Source organism: Lemur catta, chromosome 8 (genome assembly GCF_020740605.2).
Source record: "Lemur catta isolate mLemCat1 chromosome 8, mLemCat1.pri, whole genome shotgun sequence".
In the NCBI taxonomy this organism is placed as follows: domain Eukaryota; kingdom Metazoa; phylum Chordata; class Mammalia; order Primates; family Lemuridae; genus Lemur; species Lemur catta.
The window spans coordinates 60,166,909-60,179,277 of NC_059135.1; the positions used below are offsets into that span (position 1 = coordinate 60,166,909).

A 12,369-nucleotide genomic window follows, 5' to 3' on the forward strand; every position below is an offset into this window, starting at 1 on the left:
CAATTTAAGTTTTGAACCCAAGAACATTTTCAGATGAACTTTCCTTACCCAGGTAATATTGAAATTACTAAGATTGTACTGAGCCAACCTGGTTCACTTTTATAGCTGAGACAGATATTTATTTTGGCTGAACAAGAGGATCATGTTGGAAGTTACTTGTTCTTGAAATTTGTATAGAACCATGAATGGTAATATTATGTTTGGAACTTTGAATACAATGTCAATATTTCATATCCTTTGCCTGTAATTATTAATATATGCTGTTGAGAATTTTAATAGGCAGAGGAAATCATTGAAGGCAGCTAAATATCCTGATTTTGTTATGAATCTCTGAATTGCCTGATTTGGGATCATATTATGATATGGTTCTAGTTGTACACACCGTTTGATAGACATTGAATTTAAAATGTCAGCCTATCAACAAATATTTCTTCTTTTCATGGTGTAGTAAACCGGGTTTCGTAACCGGTGTGCTTTCCTTCATAGCCACTGGATGTCAGTATAGCTCCCCAGATGGAGTCCTCTGCTTTTATGATCAGTTTAAGAAGAGAGTACGCGGCTGGGAACTTCAGCTTCGAGTCCTCAGGAACTTAATGGGATCCATGTTTGTGTCGCTCCCATTTTGATTCCTGACTGAAGCCATGCTATGAAGCAGTGGCCATTAACACAATACCTCAAGTTCATACCTATAGATGCTTTGGGAAGAGGAATCAAATGTGTTTTAGTATCATTGCTAGGAACAGCTGAGATTTCCATTGTGAATATCACTGTGGAGTGGCTTTAATAAGCAAAATGAATGGCTGGAGGCTTTTAATGAAACCATTTTTATGTGTGCAGCTAGACACGATCTCTTTAAGACAGAAGCAATGCACAGTGGCAGTGAAGGGGTGTTCACAACTGCCTGCTTTGAAGCTGCTCCTTCGCTACTTTTCCTTTTTTTTTTTTAAAACAACAACAACAACAAAGGAGGTACAAGTGTTTTTCTTGTTGTCTGGAGCTGGTATGTAGTTGTGCTTTCTGCACCGTGTACAGCCTATTAGTCCGAGCCATCAGAGTTGTGACCACCCTCATCACTGGCAGAGGTGACGGTGAGGCCTTCGGGACACGTGGCACTGTGTTTCCTTCTCTACGGAGAATCAAGTGCTCTGACCTCCTGAGCTTTGAGAAGACTTGGTGTCCTGGTGGTACACACAGGCCAGAAATGGGAAATATTTAACTAACTAGGAGTGGGAAGTGCCTGTAACAAAATCTGCCTCTGGAGTAGCTGATTTTTCCTTCTACGTATTCTCACAGCCTCGGCTACGTAAGTTCAGGTCCCGTCATCTCTGTCCTCAGGTATTATGTTAGCCTCACAGCTGCTCCTCTTGCCTTTGGCCTTACCAAGGTCCATCTCAGTGCAGACCTGATTCTCCTTGTATTTGGGTCCAGGGTCCTTCGTGGGGCTTATGGCATCTGGTGACCTGTCTACGCCTCATATGCAGCCTTGTGTCTCACCCCTCCTTCCTCGTAGTTTATGCATTAGAGAACCGTCTGCAGATTCTTGAGTACACCACAGTTTCTACTTAGTTTCCTTACTTGTGCCGTTAAGGTTTTCAGGAAGCCCTTTCCTGCCTGTCTTTACCTGCTCACTGCTATGCACCTTCCATGTTATAGTTATTTTAGTTAAAAATGGCAGGAAAGTATAACCCCTAGCCCTTTCTTAAAAATACCTATGAAAACAAAGTAAAAATGAAAACTCTCAGCTGTCCAAGATGACTGACAGCTTAGTGCCACAATCCAGGGAGAATGGAGAGAGAAAATCAGTTGGAGGCACCCCACGCTCCGCATTGTGAAGTAGAGTCAGCCTTTCCATTTGAGTGCAAGTGGAGAGACACATCTGCCTCTTCCGCATGCCTGACTACCGCTGCTGCTCTGCAGCTGTCCCCTGAGATGATCAGGATACTTGCTGGCACTACCTGTTCCTGTACCTCCCTTAGGAAATGACAAATCCTGAAAATAACAGAGAGGTGCAGGAGGAACTGGGAGTGTTAGTGATGAATTGTGTCCCGGGAGATGATGCTCCTACAGGTCATGCTGTATGCGTGTGTGGGATGCAAGCAGTATGGACAAGATTTGGATATAAAGCTGTTCAAAGCAGATTATTTACAATATCAATTAACTAGAAAAGTAAAACCTAATCTTATAATAGGAGAATGTTATAAATTATGGTATATCCATAGGATGTAATGTTATGCAGCTTTTGATCATGTTTTTGTTCTTCCTCTGAAGACTCATGTGGGCAAATGTAAGATTACGATGATGATTGAATAAAGCAGTGTATAAATATGTACAATGTCTCCTATTTTTATGAAAAATATATTTACATACACTTACGTAGACCCAAAGAAAAAGGCAAGAAGGGAAGGTACTGAAAGGTTTAAAGATAGATTGTGATTGTCACCTGTCTGTGTTTGTAAAATTTTCTCTAATGGAAATATATCATTTTAGTAATCAGAAAAAAACAAACACAATTTTTAAAACTTTTAGAGATTTTTAAAGACTTAGCTCAGACATCTTCCTAAAGCCCCAAGTTGGGCAAAGTACCCATCTTCTTTGCTGCCATAAAATTTTCTACAACTATCTTAATAGTGATCATATTATTAATATTAAAATTGGACAGTAAATCCATAAAAGCCGGGACTTTATGTACACATACATCGATGTAACCCACGGTCTAAAACAAACAAATGTCTTTGAACAAAGTTGTATTAAACTGCAAGGTATTTATATCAAATAATTCAAAGGATGGATTACAAAGTAAATAGAAAAAAGAGGCTTGGAAAATAGCCAGCAAAGTCATATGCCATGCCCAGATGGAAATTTACTCAGAGTCCTGAAAGGATACATTGGGTAACTTCTAATTTATGGAAGCTGTTTCTAAGCTCTTCAGATATTTATTCAGTCAGCCTGAGATAATATATATGCAAGCATTTTGGGAAAAAATAAGGCTCTCTGTGAACATAAGTTGCAATTGTTGGATCTGAGTTAATTGAAAATGATTTCGATTTGTTGAAGAATGAACTGTGACGAGTCCTTTATGGCCGTCAAGCTGGAGTGTCACACTTTTCCTATTATAGCACTTGGGGAGTTGAATCAGGCGATGGCAATTTTCTGGGGGATCCTGCTGGTATTAAGTAGTATTCTTAGGTTAAGGGACCTTTTAGAAATTGAACTCTGTTTTATTCTTCACTTCTCCAGTTTTTGTTTTGCTTGGTCAGAGGCTGTTCATTTTTATCTGAAAATAAGATTGACAAAAAGTATGTAGTTTCTACCCAGCACAGAGAAGTACAAGGACCATTTGTCTCCTGGAGTTTCCTGTAACAAAGGTATACAAAGAATTGTTTTCTGGGAGAATTAGAGGTAAAAGCCACTTTTGTTTCTTCTCTTATCAAGTGATGAGAAGAGTAGAGACTCAGGTTTCTATCTGAGCTCCATGCTGTACTTTCAGTAGATGCAGCGAAGAAATCCAGGCAAAAGGTCACAGGTGAGCACTTTCCATTCTTGGAGGATTGTGGTTTTTTGAAAGACTTTGAAGTTAAATCAACAGTTTCAGAAGAAACTTCTTTCTTTCTTCTTCTTCTTTTTTTTAAAGAAAAAGTTTCTGAAAATTAGAAAACAGGATTACACATAGTTATTATTATTTGGTGGTATTTCTATTTACCATAAGACCTCACTGATCTGTCAGAAATAAAAATAAAACTTAAAGCAATATGAGGTTTTTGTTTTGTTTTTAAAAAGCTTTTATACCTCTTTTTGAAGCTTTTCTTTTTCCTCTTCTTGGTTTCTATTTTGAAATAATTGAAGAGGGCTTCCCTCTTATTTTTCTACCTACATAAGAGTGGTATTTGACAATTGTAATTCCCTTTTCAATGCCTGAAAAATAACCTCAGGAAGTTTTTTTAAAATAGACTTACATCTCTGAACTTTTAACAATATATTTTAATATAGTATTTTAGATGGATTTTATGAAGTTTTAAAAATATGGTCTTTGAAATAATAATGATGAATTAATTCATCATGTGAAAGCTACCTGGGGTCATTTCTTAAATGGTAACTCAAAAAGTATCTGAGTTCTTTCTGGGTTTTGAACATTGCAGTTAAGAGCCCTAATTTGTATTGATTTGCCTCTTTTGGTATTTTAAAATATATTATAAATTACTTAGTAGGATTACTTAGTTGGTTAAAATTTGCTTGGTCTGAGAAGAGTCAACAGGAAGTTTATTGGAGGCCATCCAGTCTACTGTTTTGTTTTGTTTCCCTTTTCTTAGGTCTTGGTAATAATGTTTTGTGGTTGGGCCTAGGCAAAAGAAAGTCGGTCTTTAGCAACTTTTCACCTCCCCTTTCAGCATTTTTCTTTTCTGGCTAATTTCTTTTTATTTTTAGTAGAGACGGGGTCTTGCTCTTGCTCAGGCTGGTCTTGAACTCCTGACCTCAAGTGATCCTCCTACCTTGGCCTCCAGAGTGCTAGGATTACAGGTGTGAGCCACCGTGCCTGGCCAGCATTTTTCTTTTCCTTTCAAAGTAATGCATCTAGACATCTTGTATCTTCATGGTGAACTTTCTGTCTATTAGAGTGTATATTTTATTAGTTACCTGTATTAAAAAAAGAAATACTAGTTTTCCGTAAGATGTGATTAACTGATAATCAATTATGCCTCCCAGGGTTATTTGGATTATTGTAGCCTTAATTCTTTAACATAATGAGACTGGTTGGGGGAAGGTTTGTGGCAAGGCATCCTAATTGGGATGGTGATGTATAAATTTTAAAAGGATATGTAATATAATTTAAAAACATTAGATTCTATAATAAGTGAATTTTATCTCTCATTACCAGGCCAATATATAAGGTAAAAAACAAAATGCAGCTGTGTTCAATCCTCTGGACTTTCATTTGCTTTCTCAATATGTTATCTGAATTTTCAATAGAACAGAACTAGAACTCTTTTTTGAAGGAATAGAAAATATATCTTTGACTTTCTCACATACTCTTTAGTTTATGATGGCTTTTTTGAAGACTTTTTTCCTTAAGATTACCAGAATATTTTCCTTGTGCCAGTAATCGCATTAATAAAACATTCGGTATTATGGTTCTGTCACATTTTCTGCAAATATTTTATCTGTTATTTTTTTATTCTAGATTGGGATTCTGGCTTTTATTTGCATGTAGTCAACAAAACCCCTCACTAGATCCCACTTCTTGGTAATCATACATATGACACTAATTCTTTAGTGACACATTTGTTATAGCTGTTCTAATGTCACTTGATTTTTCAACTGTTTTTTGTTTAATTTCCTTTTTTGCCAAAATCCAAATTCAAGTGATTTGTTACTTTTATGGAAGGTTAACATTGATGTAATCTGAAATCTTACCCATTACTATCTCTTCCCTTACGCTCAAAAATGTGGTTATTTATTTTTAGTTAATTAGCAAATATGTATTGAACATATTTCAAAATAAAAGAAATTGAGGCAGCTGAAACCTGAGAACTGCAGGAACATGAGAGAGCAATTTTAGCTGATACAGAAAGGATGAGCAGGATATAAATAGACCGAGCAGAGGTGGCAGGGAGTGCCCCTTGGGTGGGAACTTCCGTGAAGGCTGAGGCAGCCCCATGCAGGGGAAAGAGTGTGGACTTGACCCGTGGCTGCCATTCAACCTGGGCAGATTGGCTCTTCTGAACCTCAGTTTCTATCTGTAAAATGGAAATATAACTTGCTCATTAGATTATTAGAGTAATTTCCTAAGGCTGCTGTAATAAATTACCACAAACTTGGTGGCATAAATAACAGAAGTGGGTTCTTTCACAGTTCTAGAGGGTCATGTTCCTTCTGGGAGCCCGAGGGGGAGTCTGCTCCTTGCCCCGTCCAGCTTCTGGCAGCTGTTAGCATTCCTTGGCTTGTGGTGGCTCCACCTGAATCTCTGCTTTCCTGATCACATTGCTTTTCTTCTGTCTCTGTCAAATCTTCTGCCTGTCTCTTAAAAAGGTGCTTGTGATTAGATTTAGAGCTCACCTGGTTAATCCAGAATAGTCTCCCTATCTCAATAGTTTTAATTTAATGATGTCTGCAAAGGCTTTGCCATATAAGGTAACATTTGTAGGTTCCAGGGATTAGGACCTGATATCTTTAGGGCCATTATTCAGCCTACTACAGGAATTATAAGAATCAAATACAATAATGAAACAGCTCAAGGATTGAGACATGCAGAGGTGTAACTTCCTTTTTTTCTGTAACTTGAGTTAGTTTCTGACTCTGAGTCTCCTGCCATCTTAACTGCAGGAGACTCAGTTTATTTTTATATTATATGCTTGTTCCCTGGATTGTTCTTCATCTTTTTGGGGTAAATAACCAATTCAGGTTGTAACAGTGAGTCGAATACAGGTTTAAAATGTTCTCAGTTGAAGGGTAGGACCTACTGTCACTCCTCCAGCACTCTGGTGGAGCATTTAAGTCCCAAGAGGGATATTTGTCTCTTATCCAACTGTCTCTTTCTTTTTTGGAAACTTGCTTCCTTCAAGCTTATTGCCTATTATCATAAAGCCCCTTAAATTTATGGTCTTCTGTTAGCCCTTCCATGTTCTTTCTTGGGAACTAGGTACTACAGTGCTTCTGCCCCATACTGGGATGCTATGGACTTGACATTATGTTCAGCTATTGCTTCTTTCTCATGCTAGATATAGGACCTCTACTTGAGGTTCAAGGTTTCCTAAGGCTATGCTGTGGTTTTGGCTACCCACCATCATTAAACTTATCAGGGGGTCTTACCACAAGGGTTCTGGTTCAGAAAGGGGGCAGGATATGGGGTCACTTGGCACCCACACTGCCCAGTTACAATTTAACTCTCTGGCAGTCTCCACTCCACCAGTTTTTGCCACTAACCCCTCAACTCTGCCTCCTTTTCTGGAGGGCAGAGGGTGGGTGCCTAGATGAGTCGATGGAAGATTGGCTAGGCATGCTTCTCCTTAAGCAGTCATATTCGTTAAAGATTGATAAAGTCTACTTTGAAGCTCAAAAACCAAGAAAATGCCTCTGTCATTTTTTCTATCTGTGTAGTATATCATGAAAGCAGAACATACGCTGTCTCTTTAATGGTAGAGAAAGGTAATGGGTACAAAGAAACACAGATTGGCAAAGCAAGCAAGCTTCTTGATTAATACCTTGCAATTTTCTCCCACTGCAGTTGCAAAGAATATAGATACAGTGTTTAGCACATAGTATGTTTGATAACGTGTACCTGTGTGTCATAATCTTGAAAATGCCAGCTGGGTTTGTGTGAGAAGTAGACAGAAGTAAGGGCAGAAGATTGTTAAGGATGCACATTCCCACTCGATATCTCAGTGATCACTGGATGTGCCCCCAACTTGCTTCTCTTACAGTCTTCCTAGCTCATCAATGGTGACACTGTCCCTTCAAGTGCTTGGGCTGAGATCCTTGTTGTCCTCCTTTGAGTACTTTCTTTTTCACTGCATATCTAATTTGCCAGCACATCCTGTTGGCCCTACCTTTAAAATAGATGTAGATTCTGCCTGTTTTTTTTTTTTTAACCACATCAACTGCTACCATGCTTATCCAAGCCACATCATTTCTCCTGGGTTAGTTGAAATAGCCTACCAAATGTTCTTTGTGTTCTTTTGAAAAGTCAGTTTCCTACTCAACAGTGAGTGTATCCCATTAAAACTTGTTAGTTCATGTTATTACTTTGTTTAAAATGACTTCTCATCTAGCTCAGAGGAAAAGCCAAATACTTACTATGGATGGCAAGGCTTTCTCCAGCCACCCCTCACCCCCATCTTGTCACTGTCACTTGTTTAACCTCTTCTCTTGGTGTGCCCCTCTTGCTCATTCAGCTTTAGACAAGTTAACCTCCTTGCTGTGTTTCAAACATAACAACCTTGTTCTGCCTCATGGGCCTTGTTCTTGCTCTTCCTCTAAATAGCTGCTTGGGTCATGAGGTCATATCCTCTTCTCCTTTGGGTCTTTGTTCAAATGTTGCCTTCTCAATGAGGCCTTCCTGACAAACTGTTAGAGATGGATTCCTTTCTCCTATGTCCTCATCACGTTCTAACAAACCTCTATAGGGTTTGTCACCACCTTTTAAAAAAGATTTATATTTTATTTATTGTCTTTGTCTTTCCATTAGAATGAAACCTCCATGAAGGCAGTTAGTTTTTACTGTCTTGTCCACTATAAAATTCCCAGCCTTAAGATGAGTGCTTGACACAGTGTAGATCTTCAGTAAATATTTGTTGAATGCCAGACTATATGATATTATCTCAACAAGCAGAAGTAGACAAGCTTTTTGAGCAGGGTTCACATTCATACTCATGTTTTAGGAGATTTGCTATCAGTGTCCAGGCTGAATGGGAAGAATGAGAAAGTAGAGGTTTGGAGATTAGTTAAGAGGCTGTACAGGAAAAGGTGAAGGTCTAAATTGAGTCGGTAACAATGGGACCTGGATGGTGCTGGATGTATGAGACACTCGGGGAAGAATACCTGCTAACCGGGGCTGTCAGGAGTAGAGGATATTGGAGTGGAGGTAGGGAAAGATGCCAAGTGAGTTTTAATTCTACATTTCTTTGAAAGAACGTGGTAAAAATGACATTGATGGTAATGGAGATAGGAGAATTTAGGAAGAAAAAGGTGGTTGAGAGGGAAAATGGAAGATGACTTTGTTTTAGTTTTAAGTTTTTTGGAAAATGTACATAACATAAAACTTACCATTTTATCCTTTTTGTATATATTTCAGTTCAGTGGCAGTATTTGTATTCACATTGTTGTATAGCCAGCATGACCCACTGTCTATCTCTAGAACATTTGTAGCTTCCTGGACTGAAACTGTACCCATTAAACAATAACTCCTCATTTCCCTCTCCTGCCAGCCCTTGGCAACCACCATTCTACTTTCTGTCTATGAATTTGCCTATTTTAGGTACCTTGTATGAGTGGAATCATACAGTATTTGTCCTATGTGTCTATCTTATTTTGCTTAGCATAATATCCTCAAAGTTCACCATGTTGTAGCATGTGTCAGAATTTCATTCTTTTTTAAAGCTGAATATTCCATTGTGTGTACTGCATCAACCACATTTGTTCATCTGTTCATCCATTGACGGACATCTTGTTTTTGCCTTTCGGCTATTATGGATGCTGCTGCTATGAGCATTGGTGTACAAATATCTGTTCAAGCTCCTGCTTTTACTTCTTTTGGGTAGATAGCCAGAAGTGGAGTTGCTGGTCAGGTAGTAATTCTGCATTTAATATTGTGAGGAACTGCTATACTGACTTTGGTTTTAGATGAATTGTGTTTCAGGTGGAGAGTCTAGTGCAGTTAGGATGGGAGCATGAGTGAGAGCATCTGTAGCCAGAGATTGCACTTCAAAGAACCTGACAGATGTGATGGTTGAAGAGGGGAGAGTGAATTCATTTGGAGAGGGAGAAAGCAAAGAGTTGAACCAAGGGCTGAGTCATAGGAGGGAGCAGGAGGTAGGGGAGCCAGTCAATGAGACTGAAAAGGAGCTATCATTAGGCATAGAACCCTGAGTGTTGATACACACTTAGCTCAAACTCATCCATATTCATTGAGCACTCTTAGGAGAACTTCCTTTCAGATGAATAAGCTTCTATTTAAGTATGACATTACTTTCAAGGGTTCGGGTGTTGTAGGTCACAGATCACTACCAAGCGTTGAATTTCTGAGACACAGATACTTTTCAAAAGGTCCTAGAAACAGTAAAAAAAGCAGAGAACTTTTATATTCCTTATTTGGTTATTCTCCATTTCCTGTTTTGCCTTGGTAATTTCGCAGTTCCTTTTTTTCCCCTCAGCCTTTAATTGAAGTATGACTTACATTAAGAAAAGTGTACAAACCATATGTGGACAACTGGATGAATTCTCGGATATTTTATTATATGCATCTGAGTAACCAATGCCAAGATCAAGTAATAGAATATTGCACTCACCCCAGTGATTCCCTTCCTGCCCCCATTTACTCAGTATCTCCATTACCCTGATTTCTAGCACCATAGATTAATTTTCCCTGTTTGGAACCTTATGTAAATAGAATCATGTAATATGTACTATTAGTATCTGTGTCTCACTTCTTTTATTTAATACTGTGTTTGTGAAATTTATCCATACTGTAGTGGGTTGTTATAGTATATATTTCACTGTGTGCTTTCATACAATTTATTCATTCTCATGTCAGTAGGCATTTGGGTAGTTTCGAGTTTGGGACTATTATGAATAGTACTGCAATGAACATCATCAAAGTTTCTTATTAAAATAGGAATTGTGCATGCTATGTTCACCTCTTTAAAGTTGCCATTGCTTACTTCATTTAAATGCCTTTTTTACTAAGTGCCTTCCCACCATACCTAATTATCTTCATTATTAATACAAAATATATTTTCTTTCGTATTAGTTTTGAAAGCATGAAGTGCCACAAGGAATTGGGTTTCTTAAAAAACACTGTATCTACTTGCATTAAAATTTTCCTTTTAAAGCATGTATTTTTTCTCAGCTATCCAGATTATGTGTCTTAAATGCACATTGAACCTGTCAGAATTCTTCATCTCTTAATGAGGTGAATTGTTCAACCTTGAAACAAATATTTTAATTTTGGCACCATGATGAGTTGGAGAAAAAGAATAGCTCCCATATACTTAATGTAGATTTGTTATCAAACTTATATTACAATTTACATAGCAATAAAAGGAAATTTAGCCAAAAGTGTATTGTGATATTTTATGTAATTTTTCTTTTCAGATGACAGTCTGCTTTGGTATAAAAATTAACATTACTAATTCAACATTGATGAGAAATTTTTTATCAATCAGCTATTTCATAATTAAGTTGAAATTTGCTTTGTTTAATAAAGATACATAATATATTTTGTATGTTTATATGGGTATGTATGTGCCTGTGTGTATATATATTTGTCTGTCTATTAAGTTATCTGTCGACATACTCACTGAAACCTTCTTTACAGAAAGAATAATAGAAGATCACGAACTCTTGATTGAAGTGCTATCTAACTGGGGAATGGAAGAAGAAAATAAGCTATATTTTAGAAAAAATTATGCCAAATATGAATTCTTTAAAAACCCGATGGTAAGTGAAATCTCCATTAATAGTTATGGAAAATAAATGAATCAGTTAAATTTTATGTGAAGAAGAGAGTCACTAGAAATAAAGTACAGTCCTATTTGGTAAATTGTAGGTCAAGATTCTGGTGCTTTACAATTATACTCACATTTCTTATTCTAACAGTGATTAGTCAACATCATACACAGAAGTTCAGATACATGGTTGAAATAATAATTTTTGGCCATATTGGGAAACTCTGAATTGAGGTGAATTTTGGTTATTTAATTTAAAAGTACTAAGAAACCTAGTTTTGGGGAACCATTGCTGCTTTTTTTGTCTTTTAGGAAAAAAAAAAAACAATTACACATTTGATTGGGAAATGAATTTTTATAGATCCTCAAGCAGATTTCAATATATTATGGTTGAATACTTTTCACAAGATTTAGGAAATTTAAATAAGAGACTTTCTAAAGTAAAAACAGAGTGATGACTATTGGGAGTGTTGGAGCTTAGCCAGAAATTTAAGATTGACATGATTCTTGCTGTTCCAAATTATTTTGTTTTCAGTGCAGTAATTTCTGAGCTAAGTAGAAACAGGCTAAAGACCAGTGCATTATCTAGTAAATACTACTTTCATTATAGTTCTCTTTAAAAGAAAATAAATGTATGTCACATTCTAATGAAGACTAGGGACGCAGAGAAGTCAGAATCGCCTCTGGGCTCATTATTTTGAATTGTTTTTGTCTCTGCAGCTGTAGCATATTTTTACACTAAGTTTTGGATAATTGGATCGAAATGATCCTTTATGAAAAATATATGATACACACTATTATAGAATATTTTCAAACCCTGAAAGACCTCTTACATTCTCTTTTTATTTTAACCTATTAATAGAAACATAATGGGCTGATCTTTGACAAAGAAAATAAGAGTTCTAATAAAAATTAAATAGAATCAGAATGTGAAGGGAAAGTGTTTTCTTGCTGTGAATCTTTATTAAAAGCAAGAATTTAAAAGTTATATGTAAGAAATATTGTTTAGTACTCGTTTTTGGTTTTACTTATTTTTTATTTAAACAAGGCTGGACATTCGTTTTGTAGACCTAGAGCAGTGCTTCTCAACTGGGGGGTGATTTGATGATGTCTGGAGACATTTTTGGTTGTCACAACTGGGGGGTGCAGGAAAGCTACTAGTGAGTAGAGGCTAGAATGATGCTAAGCATCCTACAATGCACAAGACAGTTCC

General features: G+C 37.0%; 1 protein-coding gene across 4 annotated transcripts in view; it reads left to right on the top strand.

The window, feature by feature from the left end:
* GRB14 (growth factor receptor bound protein 14) overlaps positions 1 to 12,369 on the top strand; it is a 108,467-nt gene that overhangs the window by 71,505 nt on the left and 24,593 nt on the right. For all 4 annotated transcript variants that reach the window (XM_045559199.1, XM_045559201.1, XM_045559200.1 and 1 more), the window contains one exon: positions 11,027 to 11,148. In XM_045559199.1, coding sequence (XP_045415155.1) covers positions 11,027 to 11,148 — 122 coding nt within the window. The remainder of the gene's footprint in view (positions 1 to 11,026; positions 11,149 to 12,369) is intronic.